Source organism: Indicator indicator, chromosome 11, assembly GCF_027791375.1.
Source record: "Indicator indicator isolate 239-I01 chromosome 11, UM_Iind_1.1, whole genome shotgun sequence".
NCBI classification, from domain to species: Eukaryota; Metazoa; Chordata; class Aves; order Piciformes; family Indicatoridae; genus Indicator; species Indicator indicator.
The window spans coordinates 31,667,363-31,687,561 of NC_072020.1; the positions used below are offsets into that span (position 1 = coordinate 31,667,363).

The 20,199-nt window shown below is 43.7% G+C and overlaps 1 protein-coding gene across 1 annotated transcript; it reads right to left on the bottom strand.

Annotated features, from left to right (window-relative positions):
- Nucleotides 1-2,861: 2,861 nt before the first annotated feature.
- Nucleotides 2,862-8,302, bottom strand: SGO1 (shugoshin 1). The gene is made up of 8 exons (XM_054384843.1): nucleotides 8,167-8,302; nucleotides 7,890-8,083; nucleotides 7,427-7,531; nucleotides 6,892-6,956; nucleotides 6,592-6,728; nucleotides 4,539-5,396; nucleotides 3,718-3,889; nucleotides 2,862-3,003 (listed from the first exon to the last, which is right to left on the bottom strand). The coding sequence occupies exons 1-8, from the start codon at nucleotides 8,300-8,302 to the stop codon at nucleotides 2,862-2,864; spliced, it is 1,809 nt and encodes a 602-aa protein (XP_054240818.1).
- Between the last annotated feature and the right edge of the window lie 11,897 nt (nucleotides 8,303-20,199).

A 20,199-nucleotide genomic window follows, 5' to 3' on the forward strand; every position in this document is an offset into this window, starting at 1 on the left:
ATCCTGTGCTGTGAGAAAGAATATATTCCTGCAAAATGCCTCTGCAATGTTAACTCAAAAATCAGTTCAGCAAGTAGAAGTCAGGAACCACCTGGTACATAAGGTATTGAAAATGTTAACACTAGATCTGCCATAGTGTTTTGTATGAGATTAGTCTGACCCCCATTTGGATCTATAGCAAAAAGGTACAGTGAGTATTTTTTTCCTCCAAATAGCCAGTACTGGTTGCTATAATCCTGTTTTTGTAGATTAGGCCTCCAGATGTGCCTGTTAAGCTTGGTATCCTGTGAAATTTTGTTATTTTTTTCAGAGTAGATTTTCTTATTGTCTTTCAATCAGATTTGTCTCTTCTATATTGGAACATTTGTTTTCTAATTTAAGAATTAATATTTTCATAGATACTGTGCAATAAAGTTACGGTAGGATATGTGGTTTTGCAAATGCTTTAACAGCTGATGAACTTTACATTTGTAAAATTAATATATTGTACTGGTACAGAATAGTTTTAAATTATATATGTACAAAAACCTCCTAAAGTTTGGTCTCTCTTTTTTTATTAGCTCTTGAACTACCAACTATGTGCACAGATGCAATTTCACAAATGAACACAGTGACTCTACAAGTGCAGTTGTGGTACACTGGAAAACATGCAAAAAAACCCCGAGTTCACTGGGAATAAGCTTAGCATTCAGGATGGAAAGCTGTGACCTCTCCAAGTGGTATTCCCAGCTCCTTACTGAGCTACACAGTGCTGTTACTCCTCTTTCCTCCACCTGTCAAACAATTCTTGGTCTTGGCTGTTCAAATGTTTTGATTTTTTTGTCTCAAAGCACGCTCATACTGGCTTCTCATTTTTCTCTACTGGAATCTTTTCTTCATAGGACATGATATCCACAGGAGTAAACTGTAGTCTGTGCTGAGCTTGCAACTTACTATCATCACCATGATGATACTCACGGTACAATTGTTTTTTACTGCACTTGTCTAATACCTGACAGACAATCTAGTAGATGTGGAAAAAAGAAAATCTCTTCATGCTCTAGGACTTATTCCTATGCCAGATTACGTAAAGGTGAACTCTTCAGAGATCTGCAAATAGCAGTCATCAAAAGAAGCTTAGCTCTTTTTCTGGACACTTCTAGGAATATCAATTGGGAGTAGGAGAATAGGTGAGCTAGACTCAAGCCTCCTCCCTCTGCAGCAACTCTTCAAATTTACCTTCTCAAAAAAGACCAAACTCAGACCCACCACACTGTGCCTTGGACTGCTCTATATGTTTATTGTGTATTACTATCTGTTAGAGATGCTTGCTCAGAGGAAAGAGCCTCTGAAGTTAAATCATTCTGCTTAAGGTCCTGCAGTACTAAAGTTTTAGAATGAAATGGCAATGCCCAGGAGCTATGATTTTAGGATACAAATAGAAGGTTAAATTTCCAGTTCCAACATCCAAAGGCTGTGTTGTGAACAAGTATTTTCAAACACACAGCAGCTACAGCTTTTATTATTACTGTAATTGCTGTCTACAACAACCTGAAGGGAGGTTGTAGCCAGGAGGGGGTTGGTCTCTTCTCCCAGGCAACCAGCACCAGAACAAGAGGACACAGTCTCAAGCTGTGCCAGGGGAGGTTTACACTCGAGATGAGGAGAAAGTTCTTCACAAAGAGAGTTGTTAGCCCTTGAAATGTGCTGCCCAGGGAGGTGGTGAAGTCACCATCCCTAGAGGTGTTCAAGAGGGGATTAGATGTGGCACTTGGTGCCATGGTTCAGTAGTCATGAGGTCTTGGGTGACAGGTTGGGCTTTGATGATCCTTGAGGTCTTTTCCAACCTTATAGATTCTGTGATTCTGTAAGAAGTTACCCAGTAAAACACTAATTACCAATACCTATTACTGAAAGGGAGATCTTATACCTGTTGAAGTGGGACAGGTGAGGCAGGCAATCTTGCAACCTGTGTTTTTGTCCTTGCCCATTACTTGAACATGGCTTTCCTCTCTGTATTCATTTGTCCTTTGATACTTAGGAGTACTTAGGTGTTTTCTCAAGCAAAGAAAAGCTAGTTTTTGAATACTTTGCAACCTAGTAATCGCACTGGACAATTTGTAACAGTTTCCTTCCAACATGTTGCCTGCCTGTTGTGGTAACCAAATGGGTAACGGTTCAATGTGGCAGATCTTCCTCTGGTAAAAGGCACTTGGTCAAGCAGGAGTAAAATTATGAAATTCCATAATAGTAGTTTATGTAACACTCCACCGAAGCAGAGCACTGCTCACCAGGCTTCACAGATAACCAGACAGGAACAAAGGAAATTTAAGGTGATCACATTCATGGCAGTACCAACCAATCCCAAATTACTGTTCTTGAGAGCTCCAGCTACATGATCAAATGACATCTGGCAGTCTTGCTTCTAAGCACTGCTTATGCCACATATGACAGGGAAGGAGTACAGGGACTTGCTGACCACCCTTGAAGCAAACATGGAAATGGTGCAAAAAAATAACACTGAGCAACTCCAAGCTGCTTCTAAACGTTACTACATTTATTACAAGCTTCAATGTGAAACTACAACCATTACCTAAACAAGATCTCTATAAACATTATTAAAAAACAAACAAACATAAAACCCCCCCGAAAAAAAAAGTAGTATGAAAAATGTGATGCAGGGATGCCTACGCTCAGAAGAGTTGGCTTTTGTAACCAAGGTAATTCCATTCAGTCTTGCATATTTGGTGTCATTTAAAAGGAGTCACCACATTAAGGAACCAAAGCCCCTTACCTTGATTAATCCTAAATACCAGGCTCAGAAATAATTGCATATCTGTGTGAGAGATCCTGGCTAATGGTTTGGGGATCGTGACTAGGGGTCAGCGACAGCCGACGAACTTCTCGTTGTATTTTGACAAGGATCCTTTCCTCAGAGAAGAGCGTTTTGCATCTTTTTTCTGCTTGAAAATTGGAGAACTCAGGAAATTTGTATCTGTAAATGGATCTCCTCTCCTGAGTTTCCTGTTAAAAAAAAAAAACAACACACCAGAAGAAAAACAAAACAAGTCACTTAAAACATGACTTAACAGCTAGCAAGTTAAATTTCACATGAACTCTCTTGTATTAACTAATGCTGAATGTTTTAAGAGCTTCCTTCCAATATTTAAATAATTATGGTGGGTTGAAATTACCCCCCAACATAAAATTGCCAAACTAGCTCAGATGGAAGCAAATGAAGCTCTATTTACAAGGAAACTACAGTCTAGAAATATGGAATGCAATGAATACGTAGAAAATATACAACAGTTACATATATCTACAATTTACAAGCAACACAAGAACCCCCCTGGACAAAACAAGGGGGTTACCAACAGCTTCCCCCCTCCCCACTCTGTACACTGGACAAGGGAAAGAAAAGCAAAGAGTAGCTTGTTAGTACTTAGCCACAACAAAGGAACACAGCCAAGGTCAGCAAGCTATCAGAAGCACCAGCTAGTATATGCCAGAGCAAGTCAAAAAGAGAGAGTTTGTTTACAAAACTAACTTGATGTTAGTTATCAGCCCAATGGGATTATTAAGACCTTATCTCCTTTTTACATCCAATGGCAATTTATTTACATTCTATCACTTTCTGTTCGAGATCTGTGCCTAAAACTACCACAATAATTCCCTCAAATCCTCCATGTGATAAAATATTATGACCTTTATAATCAGACTGGAAAGTAGGACACCTACCCTGCAATACTTGGCTCTTTATAGTTCACAGTAAGAGTACAGCTTCGCTTGCGTTTTGGAGATCGTAGTCCTTCACCTTCCGGCGCAGGAGTTGCACTCCCAGTGCCAGGGAGCAACGAAGTGGTATTGGTAACATCACAAAGATGACCACGAGAAGGCTCAGGAGGCTGCCCTGGGAAGAAATTTGGCACACTTACGAAAATTCAGGCAGGCCAGCTTAAAAGAGAACGTCAATGAACGTAATAGACTAAAGTTCCTCTCAGCTATAACTATTACCTTCATCTTTCCACTTAAGAATATATAAAAGAATCAAAAAAATCAGGAAAAATTAAATCTTTTCACTTAAGAATACATAAAAAAACCAAAAAAACCCAAAAACCAAAACAAAAACATATTCAGGAAAAATTAACACTAAGCAGTACCAGGCAGTCCAATTTGTTATTTTACTTCTCTCCATTTATACTCTTCTCCTCTTTTTTTCCCAGCTTTAATACATCACTAAACACATCTAAAATGCAGTATTATTTAATTGTTGACTAATTTCTTAAACCTTGTCTTTCATTCCAATTTCTGCTGAGGAAAAAAGCAGGCAGGAAAAGAAATCTAGTGATTTTGGTAACATTATTCTGTTTGTATTTATATATATATATATATATATATATATATATAAAAGATATATACATATATAAAGATATATACATATACATACACACATATACATATATATATATATATAAATATATGTATTAAAAAAAGACTAAACAGTGTTATCTCTCAAGGGAGAAAAACCAAACCAATTCCAGAGCACTTTCTACACTTACTAATATCCTTGTCACTTGAGTTGCTGCTGTCAGTTTCTTTCTCATTATTGAGTTTCATCTCACGCTGTGCCAAACACCTTTTAGACCTCGGCCTTGGGTGGATTGGTGATGCATCTTTCTTGCCCACTGAACTTTTCCTCTTCTTTGATTTACTCCTGTAAGGCTCATATAGGCTATCATCTGAATCTTCTTCAATATCACTTGCCTCACTGGTGTTAGGTTCAGCCAAGTCTCCTCTGTCTTCCACAGCAGTATCTGTGTCCTTGCCTTTATTTTGTCGGAAAGGTGTAACATGGACACACTCTTCAAAATGGAAGTCGTAAGCGTCACTGGAGCCTCCCAAGGAACCTGACTTTTCTTTAGAAGTCTCTTTACTCTGTCTTTTCTTGGGTCTTTGTCTGGAAGTATTTTTAGGCTGCTCCAGTCTTTCCTCCTGAGGCTTGTCTTTCCTTATCTGAGAGTCTTCTCTGCTTTTACACTCGCGTTGTTTAAGACCTGAATTGCTTTTTAAGTTGAGCTGTGGAGTTTCAGAACGTCTTCGCCTCAAAACCAGCTCTGAGCCTACCTTGTGTTCATTCAACAGAGAAATACCCGAGTTTATGTTTTCCACACTGCACTTCTCTAGCTTTTCCTCAAGTCTAATTTCATTGTGTTTAGAAGGCTCTTCTGTTGAATCTGGTGCTTCTGAAAGGGCCAAGACACCAGTGAGGAGTTCATAATGATTTCTCATCTTTGGGAAGTGACGCCTGGTGGACACACTTTTCGGTAACACGTTACTGAACCCATCCTCTCCACTGGAAGAAATGTTCTCCAGCTCTGACTCTGAGTGGTACAGAGGAAAATCAGATGGTCGCCATTATAAGTGAAGACAAGAAAAATCATGTTAAAGCTGAATAGTAACAACCTGTTAAGGTTTTGTGCAAATTCTGAATCTGTAAAAAAATTAAGACTTTTCTTGGAATCATAGAATTGTCAGGGTTGGAAGGCACCTCCAGGATCACCTAGTTCCACCCCCACCGCCATGGGCAGGGACACATCATACTACATCACATTGCTCAGAGCCACATCCAGCCTGGCCTTAAAAGCCTCCAGGGTTGGGGCTTCCACCACCTCCCTCAGAAACCTGTTCCGGTGTCTCACCACTCTCATGGGGAAGAATTTCTTCCTAACATCCAATCTGAATCTACCCACTTCTAGTTTTGCTCCATCCCCCCCAGTCCTATCACTCCCTGACACCCTCAAAAGTCCCTCCCCAGCTTTCTTGGAGCCCCTTTCAGATTCTGGAAGGCCACAAGAAGGTCTCCTGGGAGCCTTCTCTTATCCAGACTGAACAGCCCCAACTCTCTCAGTCTGTCCCCATAGCAGAGGAGCTGCAGCCCTCTGATCATCCTGGTGGTCCTTCACTGGACACCTTCCAGCACCTCCAGATCCTTCTTATAATAGAGGCTCCAGAACTGGATGCAGTACTCCAGGTGGGGTCTCACCAGAGTGGAGTAGAGGGGGAGAATGACCTCCTTCACCCTGCTGCCTATGCTTCACTTGATGCAGCCCTGGATCTGGTTGGCTTTCTGGGCTGCAAGTGCACACTGGTGGCTTAGGATTTTCTCTACAGATTTTTAAGGGTGAGATCCATTTAACACATTTTCCAGACACAATGTGGTAATGCTTAACTGTTTTAAGATTTTCCTCTAAACTGTTTTCTTTGGAGAGGTTATCAACATGTCATTTATTTTTCTCAGTATTTTGCTTTGTTAAAAATTATTGACTTCATAAAGGATAACGCATTACTAAAGACGACTTTGCTCTTTAATAGATAATGAGATTACACTGTAGTATATAGAAGATGAAGCATTTTCAAATTCCTCTCCCATTTTGCTAGGCATCTTCATTCAAAAAGTTTACCAGTTGCCAATGTAGTATTTAACCTTTATGATAAGTGAAAAATTACTTGACAGTTACTTCAAAACCAGTAGTTACCTTTTAAACACATACTAACATCTTTTTTCCCCTCTGACTCAGAGCCAAGCAGAAAAGAACACTTTGACTTAGTTACCTGTGATTAAGCAAATGGCATTGTCTGATTCCTCACAGAACCCTGCCAGAGACTGAGCCAGCTCATTTCTATCACTATCAGTCTCCATCCCATGTTGAAGGACTTGACCACCTCCATCAGCATACTGTAGAGAATCTCTAGAGAAAATAACAAATTTTAAACAATATTTACTGCAGAGCAATGTATTTTATGACAATGAACTACTTCATCACATTGGATTTTTTCCCCCTTTTTCCAGTCAGAAAATTAAAAACTTAATGCAAACAGAATTTTCAAATGTAAGTATTAAAAAATACTTACACTGAATGTATTTGTCCTGCAACGCTGGAACTTTTTTCAGGAAGGGATGAACATATTCTCTGATTCTGCCAACAAAACAAATCTTGCTGTGACTAGACAGCTGCAACAAGTTCACACCAATACACACATTGTACACAACCACCAAGTTACTCAAGTTATGCAATACAGCCCTTGACTCTTTTTCTTTCTGGTTGGCAAACACAAAGTGCTTGTGGGATCTCACATACTCAGTTCCTACAAGTCAGCACATTCATCACCAGCCCAACAACTAGTGGAGAGGGGAACTATGAGGATAGAAAAGCGAACAAGACACAACCACAGAAAATCAGGGTGCCCTTACCACCTCATAGCAGAGCCTCAGTCCCACTAATAATCCACTACACACTCTCACAGCCTCATGTCAGACTGGAAACTGTGGGACTACTTGTACCTCCAAACTAAAACTCAGACCTCAAAACCATGCACCTGTGCTGGAAGGTGCAAGGAGGAAAAAAAAAATAACAAATCCTACTGCTCAAGAGAAAAAGATACTTACTACACCTATGGAACACAAATCCTTTGCTGGGCCAAGGAGATAAATTGAGTCCAGTAAGTTCTGCGAAACTTTTGAAATTATTTCATTCAAGGCTGACAGCTGATTCTAAGGGACAAAAGAACAAAAATTATACTTTTACTGCCATGCTCTAGTATCAACAGTAGTAACTTCTTATCAGTGTTAAGAGATGACTAAATCATGAAGATACCCATATCAGGTTTGTTCAACTCTGACAAAAAAAAAAAAAATTCACAGAAGACAGATTTCAATTAAAGAGGAAAGAATAGCCATGGGAAAAAATAAATTAATTACCAGAATAGGTGAAACTATGAAAAAAATCCATGCTTTTTTGACTGATACTGATCTGAGTTTTTAAGAAACATTTAAGACCATAAATATAACTACATTGGTACAGATTCTGATGCTCAGCTTCACAAAATATTAAGGCTATTAAAAAAAATACCTCAAGTCCCTGTGCTTGCTTGAGCTTAAGATTTCGTTGCAAATCAAACATCTGAACCTTCAGAACTTGATAGTCTTTCTTTAAATGAAGGATAATAGCCTGGGCATCCTTCAGTTTGAGCTTTTCTTCTTGCAAAGCCAGAGCTAGAGCTCTGTTATTTGCTTGGATACTCTTCATTTTCTTGGAGCTGTTGGCTGCAATAGAGCAGTAAGTATTTCATCTTGGTTTGAAAAACATAAAAGGTTCAGAAAGCTATTAAGATATGTAAGCATCTTACTTGGTATTTTGGACTTCATAGTGGACATCTGGCTAATTTTACCCAACCGTGACCATTTCTGATTTCTTTTCTCTTTCATTCGTTCTTTTATATCACTCAGACTGTCTTTGAAACGCTTTTTCAAGTGTTCAGCCATCTTCTACCTTTGGAAATATAAAAGGTGAAGAAGTCATTAAGCTGATGGCACATAATGCTTCCCAATGCCAAAAAGAATGGAATAGAGAAGCAAGAGTAAAGCTGATTGCATTTTAAGTTGCATACACATACAGAGAAGAGACACACAACTATGAATCACAGAATCAACCAGGCTGGAAGAGACCTCAGAGATCAAGTCCAACTGATCACCCAAGCCTAACTAATCAACCAGACCATGGCACCAAGTGCCTCACCCAGTCTTTTCTTAAACACCTCCAGGATGTTGACCCCACCACCTCCCTGGGCAGCACATTCCAATGGCCAATCTCTCTTTCTGTGAAGAGCTTCTTTCTAAAATCAAGCCTAAACTTCCCCCTGCACAGCTTGAGACTGTGTCCTCTTGTTCTGGTGCTGGTTGCCTGGGAGAAGAGACCAACCCCCACCTGGCTACAACCTCCCTTCAGGTAGTTGTAGACAGCAATGGGGTCTCCCCTGAGCCTCCTTTTCTCCAGCTCCCTCAGCCTCTCCTCATAGGGCTTGTGCTCCAGACTTCCTCACCAGCTTTGTTGCTCTTCTCTGGCCACGTTCAAACAACTCAAGATCTTTCTTGAAAAGACAGGCTGCTTATGGTTATTTTCAAGCCGATTTCTGCAGTGTGGCTGCTGTCAGTACAACCAATCATCGGAGCTGCAACGTGCAGTGACCGCAGCACAGACCAGGCTGAGGCCTCTGAACACTCAGATCGCTCCTGCAGGTCAGGGGAGGGGGGTAAGAAGCGCTGCACAATTCACGGATTCACAGTCTGCATCAGGTTGAAAGGGACCCTCAAAGGTCATCTTGGCCAACCCCCGTGTGTAGGGAGCAGGGACACCTCCAACTAGATCAGGCTGCCCAGGGCCACATCAAGTCTGATCCTCAGTTTCTTCAGGGATGAGGGATATATACGAGACACCAGAGTTTCTGTATAAAATTGTCTCCCTGGGCAACCTGTTCCAATAGCTTACCATCCTCACCGTGAAGAGCTTCCGCCTAACGTCCAGGTTAAATCTACCCTCTTCCAGTCTGAAACCATTGTTCCTCATTCTATTACGACAATCCTCCCTAAGCAGCCTTCCTGTAGGTCCCTTTCGCTATTTAAATATATCTATAAGATTTCCCTGCACCCCGTACGTGTGTCCGAAGCGGGCCGTCGGCTTCCCGAACACTGAAGGCCTCCATGCCACCCACCCATCGCTCAGTCCTACCTCCTCTGAAGGCAGTAAACACCGCCCGTCACTCGCCACGCACTGCCGCCGCTGCCCGAGCCGCAGACCGCGGCAATCCCGCACTCCCCAGAGCCCAGCAGCTACCGTCAGCTCTCTCCTGCCGCCCGCCGTGCGGCCCCGGCTGGCCTACGGGCAGCGTCCCCCGGGCGCGCTCAGTACCACGGGCAGCAGGACCTCCACAAGCGCGACGGGGCAGTTAGTGCCGCTCCTCCCCGCGTTCAAAACCCTGCGCCTCGCCCTCCCATTGGCGGCGGCGCTGTGGCGTAACAGCATGGCCGCCGCGCTCAGCAGCACCTTGCGCCTGCGCTCGGGGCCGTGGCGGAGGCTCCACCGCCCGCGCAGCGTCACTACGCTGAGGCGTCGGGGGCGGGCCGCGGGCTCCGTGAGGTGCAGCCCCGGTCAGGGGTTCGGAGTGTTCTGCCCTCTGCAGTCGGCTGCCATTCGTTGACTCGCTGTCGTCGGACTCGGGGTGCCCCCGGCCAGACCCTCGGCGCAGCCGCTATGCTTTCACCTGCCCCACCTCACCTGTCATAGTGGAAAGACAAGAGCAAAAGAGAGCCAAGCAGCAAAATTGGGAGACAAAAATTATTAGGTTTGGATATTCTACTTCACAGAATCACAGAACTGTCAGGGTTGGAAGGCACCACAAGGATCATCCAGTTCCAACCCCCCCTGCCATGGCCAGGGACACCTCACACTACATCAGGTTGCTCACAGCCACGTCCAGCCTGGCTGCAAAAACCTCCAGGGATGAGGCTTCCACCACCTCTCTGGGCAACCTGTGCCAGTGTCTCACTACCCTCATGGGGAAGAATTTCTTCCTAACATGCAATTTGAATCTATCCATTTCTAGTTTTGCACCATTCCCACCCCCAGTCCTATCACTCTCTGACACCATCAAAAGTCCCTCCCCAGCTTTCTTGTAGCCCCCTTCAGATACTGGAAGGCCACAAGAAGGTCTCCTGGGAGCCTTCTCTTCTCCAGACTGAACAACCCCAACTCTGTCAGTCTGTCCTCATAGCAGAGCAGCTCCAGCCCTCTGCTCATCCTGGTGGCCCTTCTCTGGACACCTTCCAGCACCTCCAGATCCTTCTTGTAATAGAGGCTCCAGAACTGGACACAGTACTCCAGGTGGGGTCTCAACAGAGTGGAGCAGAGGAGGAGAATCACCTTCCTTGCCCTGCTAGTCACACTTCTCTTGTTGCAGCCCTGGATCTGGTTGGCTCTCTGGGCTGCAAGTGTACAGTGTTGAGTTTCTGTATCCCAGTAGTCACGTTTTCACTGTTACCAAGGTGTGCTCATTTCTCTGTTACTCTGATCTCAGGACAGTTGTATGTCTATCATTTGCAGGTTACACCCTCTGTGTTGTTTTATTCATTCCTAGAGTGAAATTCTTGGTAGTGAATTTTTGTAGCATGACTGAGTCTTTGCTGTGGGCAATTTCGCATTTTCTTCTGAAGATTGATGCCAGGGGTGCTCTAGATTATTAATTTCTACCAGGTATACTCATGGCAAAACAGCTGCTACTGTGATTGGAATTGGAGTATTAAAATAATAATAATTACAGCAAATTACAGAAATTTGAGCTGTGATTCTGGGAGCATTCTAGATACTTCTTATCAGAGTTCAAGTCTGAGTGTGGTGTTGCATGCTGATCTCCAATACATCCTGATAGTAGCCTATGTGAAAGGCCTTATGGTTAGGGTTAGTTTTAGGGGTTATAGTTTAGGGGTAGGAGTTAAGGTTTATGGTTAGGGTCAGGGTTAGAGGTTAGGGTTAATTTTATGGTTATGTTTAGGAGTTAGGATTAGGTTTAGATTAGGTATTATGGTTTGGATTAGGGTTAAGGGCTAGGACCGTAGGGTTGGTGCCTTATGGTTTTTTCCCATCTAAGCAAGCAATTATACATGAAATATCCTACAGAATGTTCATTAGTTACTTTTATTGCTACCAATAGGAAAGTTTTCAAAAATAATGTAATTTAAAGTTTTTTTAGAGGGCCCTTATGAGAGGTATTTGTAATCCAGTCCTTGCTGGAAAAATGTTTTTAAAACTCCTCTTGGTTTCAATAAGAGGATAAATTTGTGTGGCTTTATGAAACAGATGATTAGACTCAATGTATCTACTTTTTCACTTGTCTTTTGTGACTACCTGTAGAGGACAGAGGAACAGCCATGATGTGGTGACTAATTGCAAGATTTTATTGATGCAGGCAGCTGAATAACTCCCAGATATCCAACTCTAATACCCCACTCATCTTTTCAGCTGTCAGGCAGTTGCAGTGATGATGTTTATACCATATGGTTTTAACCATAAGAGTAGCTCAGGCAGGTTAGCCTAGCAGGTATGACTCATATAGGGCTGCTCGTGGCTTGGATGAGCAATGCTCTGCTGGATAAAGCACTGGCTGGATGAACAGGCCCAAAGAGTGGTGGTCAATGGAGTTAAATCCAGCTGGCAGCCAGTCACAAGTGGTGTTCCTCAGGGTTTAGTGTTGGGACCACTTCTGTTTAACATCTTTATTGATGGCATTAATGAAGACACAGAGTGTGTCAGCAGTCAGCTCACAGATGACAGCAAGTCAGGTGTCAGTGTTGATCTGCACCAGGGCAGGGAGGCTCTGCAGAGGGACTTGGGTAGATTGGATCCATGGCCAACGTTAACAGGAGGAGCCTCAATAAGGCCAAGTGCCAGGTCCTGCACTTGGGGCACAACAACCCCAAGCAATGCTCTGGGCTTGGGGCAGTGTGGCTGGAAAGCTGCTGGCAGAAAGGGATCATCAAGTCCAACCTATTACCTAATACCTAACGCCTCCTGACAACTAAAGCATTGCTCCACGTGCCACAGCCAAGCTTTTTTTTAACACCTTCAGGGACAGCGACTCCACCACCTCCCTGGGCAGCACATTCCAGTGGCCAATTACTCTTTCTAGGAAAAACTTTCTCCTTACCTCGAGCTTTAACGTCCCTTGATGCAGCCTGAGACTGTGTCCTCTTGTTCTGCTGCTGGTTGCCTGGGAGAAGAGACCAACCCCCACCTGGCTACAACCTCCCTTCAGGTAGTTGTAGACAGCAATGAGGTCTCCCCTGAGCCTCCTCTTCTCCAGGCTAAACACCCCCAGCTCCCTCAGCCTCTCCTCACAGGGCTGTGCTCCAGACCCCTCCCCAGCCTTGTTGCCCTTCTCTGGACATGTTCAAGTATCTCAGTGTCCTTCTTAAATTGAGGAGCCCAGAACTGGACACAGGACTCAAGGTTGTGTTTTACCAGTGGCTTTAGGAGCCAGTAAGGATTGTACAGTACCTACTGCTAGAAAACCCCAAATAAATACTTGTATTTAATGTGTACATATAAAGTAGTTGTGTTTAAAGAGAAAGGTAAAAGAGACCAGTTCTAATAATAGGTTTGCCCATATAAACCAATACCCTCTCCACTGATGTCACAGTGCCTGCAGAAAGAATTTATATTAGAGTGAGATGCTGGTGGCGCTCTCCAACATCAGGATCCAGGGTTTCTGCACATATTATTACATGGCTAATATTCACCTCTCAGACTATGACAAGTCCAACCCTAACAATTCTATGATTAAGAAAACCTACACTAAGATGCAATCTTGTATCCACAAACGAGTTTCATTCCATTTTGTTAGATAATACCACAATGCAGATAAGAAAACATACTTTGCCTTTGTGTCTTTATGCCACTGTTCTACTAGTGTGTCTCTAAACTATTTATTCATCAGGAAAAAAAAAGGGTAATAGTGGAAAGCCATATATTCATACAAACACTATAAGGACAAAAAAATAGAGTTTTGTTAGTAAATATTCTATTCAACAGTTAAACAAACTTTAAAGGTTTAGAAAAACAAAACAAACAAAACCAACCAAACAAAAAAGTGTGTACTTGCTTAAAACTACCTGTAAACCCAGAAACAGGTATAAGTCTCACTTCACTAATGTAAGACAGAGGTTAGTGTGAGATTTGGGGGTACAAAATTTCAGGGGGAGAAGGCTGCGTTTGACTGCATTCTCTGTGGGTGCTGTGTGTTGGAGAAAGGCAGGGCTCCAGTCAACTGACTGTAATGAAATTAAGACACATCCTCAATGGAAAATGTTGATAGACACTTTATTGACTCATGACTCCTCCTTCTCTCATTATATCCATGGAGTTTCAAGATTTTCAGATTGGCACTTACGTTGTTGTAATGGTGCCATGGGATTAAGTCAACTTCCAGGACTCCGGACTTTCCCTGGCACTGAAAGAAAAGATTTTGTGGCAACTGAGATGAGTATATACATCTGTGGTGGGTTGAAATTGCCACCCAACTAATTTGGAGAAACTACCCCACCCCAAAAAATAAAATCACCAGACCAGCTCAGTTTGGAATGGAAACAAATGAAGCTCTATTTACAAGCAAACTAAACTCTAGAAATATGAAATGCTCTGAACATGTACAAAATATGCAGTAGATGTACAATAGAGAGATATTTACAATTTATAAACAACACAGAAACTCCTCAGACACCCCTGGATGGATCCATGGGACCTGTTCACTTTCTCCCCCAGGCACCTCCACCCTCCCTTCCTGTTACCCCACAGTAGTCAAAAGAGAGATCCCCTGGCAAGGCCACAAGGAGAGAAGCTGGAAGCAGAAGAAACAGAAGAAGAAAACAGAGCAAGAACTGTTTCTGCCTCTGCTCTATATCCCATTAGCAATGAATTCTATAAACCTTAGCATTATTTTTCTTTTCCTCCAATGGTAATTTATTTTACTTTCAGTCTTTGCAGTCAGGATCTAGGCTGAAGTTCCCCCTTCAAACCCTAACAACATCACAGTATCTATAATAAATTATACCTATAGTGGAAGGGGTAGCTGTATCTGGCTCACATAATAAACATTGCATATATATTTCTCTCTTGGATCTCTCTCATAGAATCATAGAATTCTTACAGTTGGAAGGGACCTCAAGGATCATCCAGTTCCAACCCCCCTGCCATAGGCAGGGACACCTCACACTACATCAGGTTGCTTTTGCCACATCCAGCCTGGCCTTAAAAGCTTCCAGGGTTGGGACTTCCACCACCTCCCTGGGCAACCTGTTCCAGTGTCTCACCACCCTCATGGGGAAGAATTTCTTCCTAACATCCAATCTGAATCTCCCCATTCCTAGTTTTGCTCCATTCCCCCCAGTCCTATCACTCCCTGACACCCTCAAAAGTCCCTCCCCAGCTTTCTTGTAGCCCCCTTCAGATACTGGAAGGCCACAAGAAGGTCTCCTGGGAACCTTCTCTTCTCCAGACTGAACAGCCCCAACTCTCTCAGTCTGTCTCCATAGCAGAGCAGCTCCAGCCCTCTGCTCATCCTCATGGCCCTTCTCTGGACACCTTCCAGCACCTCCAGATCCTTCTTGTAATAGAGGCTCCAGAACAGGACACATTACTTCAGGTGGGGTCTCACCAGAGTGGAGTAGAGGGGGAGAATCACCTCTCTAGACCTGAATGGATCAAGACACTTATTAATCTTTCACCTCCTTATTTTTATTTAAATGATTACTAATTGAAAAGCTTTTAGAATATATATATGCACACAAAAAGACACTGATCCAATTAATGTGGGTGTGCTGATGTATAGGTTATTAACTCTAGCTTAATGAAACATGCTGTCCCATGAGCTTAACCTCATGGTTGTTTTCTTCCTACATATGTGGTTTTAGTTGTAAGTAGAAGAAAGTATTTTTGAGAAATAATGAAAAAATTGTAATTAGAACATGGTTAGGGATAACTTAGAGTAGAGAATGCACTACTAATAACACTAAGTGGTCTGAACTTTAGCATCTTATAGTCTCAGTCTGCTGTATTGCAGCAGGGATGGTTCTTTTACGGATCCCCCAAACGAAACCAAGAAGGAACTGAGTAGCTGACTTGGGAAAAACCACTTGAATTTATTTTGCTTACTATGCAGGAGAAAAAGTTAGAAATATAGAAAAGGAGGAAGAAATAAGCAAGGGGTAGCAAAGGAAAAAGATAAATACCACTGTGGATCAGGCTGATGTTTCGCTGATCCCTGAAGGTGTTGATCCACGGTGGGGAAGCTTCCAGCAGCAAAGGCTGAGATGTTGGAGCAGATGAGGCCTCGCTGCTTGATTGATGAACTCCCCCTGGTGCCTCTTGGGGTTTATACCTCTTGCAGTCCCACAGGCAGCCACACTGTCCTGTTCAGCTGAACACATCTGACTGGTGTCAGCACCGCTCCCACAGGTGCCAGCTCTGGTCTCACAGTAACGTTCCTGAGAGCAGAACTTGTGACCTTGGCTGGTCATCAGCTGCTATTGTCACAGGGCTTGTGGTAATGCTGTGAAAACACCTTGGGAAACTGCTGTGTCAGTCACCTTTTGAGAGTCCTGTCCAGGAGAAGGTCCACAAAGACTTGTCCCAGTGAGTGCCAGCATCTGCTGGCTATCAGCATGGAGTTTGTGGTCTTGCAGATAAGAAGAGATTCCTCTTGAGACAACAGTGTGAAGGCAGAATGTGAGGATGTGAGCCCTGTTTGCAGTGGCATCCAGTGTCAGCAGAGAGCTTGTGCAACATTTTGGGAAGGTAAACAGTGCTGAGGCAATTAGAGGGAGGCAAACTGAACTCCTTCTACTTCTGGGTCTAATTTGATAAATCTTTCTGAAATGTCAAAGAAATAGAGAACATGAACATACCAAAAAAAGATAATGACAGACAGATGATGCTCACAATTCTTTTTAATCTTGCTGAAGGACAAATATCTGTTGTCTCATTGTCAAAATATTTTCAGTTTATTATTACCACAGGATTCTCAGCCAAATTTCATCAAGTTATTACAAGACCTTTTTTCTCAGATGTCTGTGCCAGCTTCTAAAAAAAAAAGTTTGCTGCTTTTGTGTTTTCAAGGAAGCAGTGGGAGCATCAGCATCTTACAGTCCCCTCAGCTCCCATATACCACATACTAGACTCCTGATCTGACACTTCCAAGCTGATGACAGCTCCATGTGTCCTACTCAAAACTGATTAGAACTGAGCAGTTTGAAGGTAGGTCATAAATGAGCCATCTCGTGGTCAAGGAGAAAAGCACTGCAAGATAGCATGAGTGTGCAAGTCACGAGGAATGACAACAAAACTGTCTCAGCAGTCTCAACAGGACTGTAAATGACCTTCCCCAGCTCCAAAGGTAACAGAAAACATGACAAACCTGTCTGCCACTAACAAGTCTCCCTCTCCAGCTAAAGGAAGGAAATACTAGTAGTGTGCAAGAGCCTCTTCCAAAGCATGTCCTCTAACAAAGAACATTTAGCAGGATGAATTCATTTGGTACTACACACAATAATATATTCTGTGCACTTACCTTGTCCTCACAGTGTGCACTGCATTGCATATGTTGTAGTTTCCATCTCTGTATCTTGCTTTGATAGAGATCCTGAAATATCACAAAATCACAGAAACATTCAGGTTGGAAAAGAGCCTCAGGATCACCAAGTCCAACTGAAAACCCTGCTCTACAAGGGTCACCCCTAAACCATAGCCCCAAGAACCACATCCAAATCACCTTTAAACACATCCAGGCTTGGGGACTCCACCACCTCCCTGGCAGCACATTCCAATCCCTCACCACTCTTGCCAGGAAAAAATATTTCCTAATGTCCAGTCTAAACCTACCCAGTCACAGCTTGAGGCCATTCCCTCTTGTTCTATCACTAATTACCTGGGAGAAGAGACCAGCAGCAGCCTCTCCACAACCTCCTTTCAGGTAGTTTAGACAGCAATGAGGTCTCCCCTCAGCCTTCTCTTTTCCAAACTAACCAGCCCCAGCTCCTTCAGTTGCTCTTCATCAGATTTCTTCTCCAGGCCCTTCACAGCTTCCTTGCCCTCCTCTGCCCTGGCTCCAGCACCTCCACATCTCTCTTGCATTCAGCTGCCCAAAACTGGACACAACACTCCAGGTGTGGCCTCCCCAGAGCTGAGTGCCAGGGGACAATCCCCTCCCTGCTCCTGCTGGACACAGCATTGCTGATCCCAGCCAGGATGCCTTTGGCTTTCTTGGCCACCTGGGCACACTGCTGGCTCCTCTTCAGCTGCTTGGCCATTAGCACCCCCAGGACTGGTTGATTCTGTGATTCTGTGATAGAACACAGTGAAGCTAGTAGCAGCATCCTGCATGGACATTGGCTAGAGCACACAACCAGCTCTGCTTCTAGATGAGGGTATTAACTTCAGAAGGACTTTTATGAGGTGTGGAAAAGCAATTTTCCTTCCTGCTGTGGCTGTAATGCTGCAGTGAGCTCTCAGAGGTTTGGGTCATGGGTGAATGACTTTCAAAGAGCTAATCATTGTTCATAAGTGGAAGACATAGATATGGATTGTCACTTTTTTCTCTCATAACAGGTCCTGTGCAAGCACTTTCAATGACTTCAGTCCACCACAGAGAGCAACAGGGTACAATTTATAACCAAGTATAGATTAAGAAGCAAACATCATTACCCAGTAGTCCATTTGGTTCTGCCCTAGGTGTGCTGCTGCCCATATTAAAATAAGTGGGATTAGTTTATCACTTAATCACACTGCGGGAAGTGCTGTGGGTATTACCAGACAGAAAACAGGCAAAAAAAAAAAAAAAAAAAAAAAAAGTGGTCAGTGCTATACATCCCAACTGTCAGTCAGTGCCTCTGTTGATAGTGTATCTCACAGAATCACAGAATCACCCAGGTTGCAAGAGACCTCCAAGATCATCCAGTCCAACCTACCACCCAGCCCTAGCCAATCAACCAGACCATGGCACTAAGTGCCTCATCCAGGCTTCTCTTGAACATCTCCAGGGATGGTGACTCCACCACCTCCCTGGGCAGCACATTCCAATGGCAAATCTCTCTCTCTGTGAAGAACTTCCTCCTAACACCCAGCCTGTACCTCCCCTGGCACAGCTTGAGACTGTGTCCTCTTGTTCTGCTGCTGGTTGCCTGGGAGAAGAGACCAACCCCCACCTGGCTACAGCCTCCCTTCAGGTAGTTGTAGACAGCTAAACACCCCCAGCTCCCTCAGCCTCTCCTCACAGGGCTGTGCTCCAGCACACCCTGCAAGGATGCTGCTTCTTTGCAGAGAAGTGAAGGACTTGAAAGACTCATGAGGGTCAACAAAAGTACTAACTGCATGGCCAAAATGACATTTATAACATTTGACATTAAAATGGCTTCTAAAGGTGGAGGTTGTTTTGTTTCTGTCACTTAGCCTGCCACTAAATCCTGATGTTTATTTGAACAGCTGAAGCAAATCTGTCACCAGTGAAAGCTGTAAGTGGCATGGCAGTGGTAAGGAGATATGGAAAGGCAATTGAACTGCTGCTGATGTCAGTTCCAAACATGACAAGAATTTGACTGATAGAAAAGCAGACTGCTGGCAGAATTTTCCAATCTCTGTTATCTTTACACTTTTCTCCACTTCTGCTTCTCTATATCTTGTTACCTTTTATCATTGTTATCTTACTGTGCAACTGTATTACAGTGTCCAGTAGCTCTTCCTTCCTACAATTTCATCTGGTTTTCCATCCTTTCCTCAATTTTATTGGAGAAATCTGAATAAAAAGATACCAATACTGGTATTTTGTATTTATATACATATAGTATGCATGGTAAAAACAAGATATTGTGTTAAGAAAGGAGAAAAACAAAGCAGTATGTTGAAAAAGACATCAATAGATGTTCTATGGTTCACAGGATCACAGGATGTTAGGGGCTGGAAGGGACCATTGGAGATCTTTGAGTCCAACCCCTCTGCCAGAGCAGGACCATAGAATCTAGAGCAGGACAAACAGGAATGGGTCTTGAAAGAGAAGGAGACTCCTCTGGGGAGCCTCTTCCAGAATAAACAGCCCCAGGGCTCTCAGCCTCTCCTCATAGGGCAGTGCTCCAGTCCCTCAATCCTCCTTGTAGCCCTCTGTTGCACTCTCTCCAGCAGATCCCTGTCCCTCCTGAACTGGGAAGCCCAGAACTGGATGCAGTATTCCAGTTGAGGTCTCACCAGGGCAGAGTAAACGGAGAGGAGAACCTCCCTGGCTCTGCTGGACACACTCCTCTGAATGCACCCCAGGACCCCATTGGCCTTCTTGGCCACCAAGGCACATTGCTGTCCCGTGCAGAACTTGTTGTCCACCAGCACTCCCAGGTCCTTCTCCTTGGGGCTGCTCTCCAGCAGATCCCCTCCCAACCTGTCCTGCTGCAGTTTATTCTTTCTTTCCAGGTGCAGGACTCTGCACTCATCCTTGTTGACCCTCCTTAGGTTCCTCTCTGCCCAGCTCTCAGTCTGCCCAAGACTCTGAATGGCTGCACAGCCTTCAGGTGTCTCAGCCAAGCCTCCCAGTTTGGTATCCTCAGCAAACTTGCTGAGCAGACTCTGTCTGTCTGTCTGTCCCCTCATCAATGTCATTGATGAAAATGACCTCAGGTGAAGGTGACCTCATTGCTGTCTACAACTACCTGAAGGGAGGTTGTAGCCAGGAGGGGGTTGGTCTCTTCTCCCAGGTAACCAGTGGCAGAACAAGAGGACACAGTCTCAAGCTGTGCCAGGGGAAGTTTCAGGCTGGATGTGAGGAAGAAATTCTTCCCAGAAAGAGAGATTTGCC

Coding starts and splice junctions, on each gene's coding strand:
- SGO1 (XM_054384843.1), bottom strand. CDS start 8,302: ATGGCTGAACACTTGAAAAAGCGTTTCAAAGACAGTCTGAGTGATATA. Junction 8,084..8,166: donor TATGAAGTCCAAAATACCAA/GTAAGATGCTTA, acceptor GCTCTATTGCAG/CCAACAGCTCCAAGAAAATG. Junction 5,397..6,591: donor TGCCATTTGCTTAATCACAG/GTAACTAAGTCA, acceptor GTCTTCACTTAT/AATGGCGACCATCTGATTTT.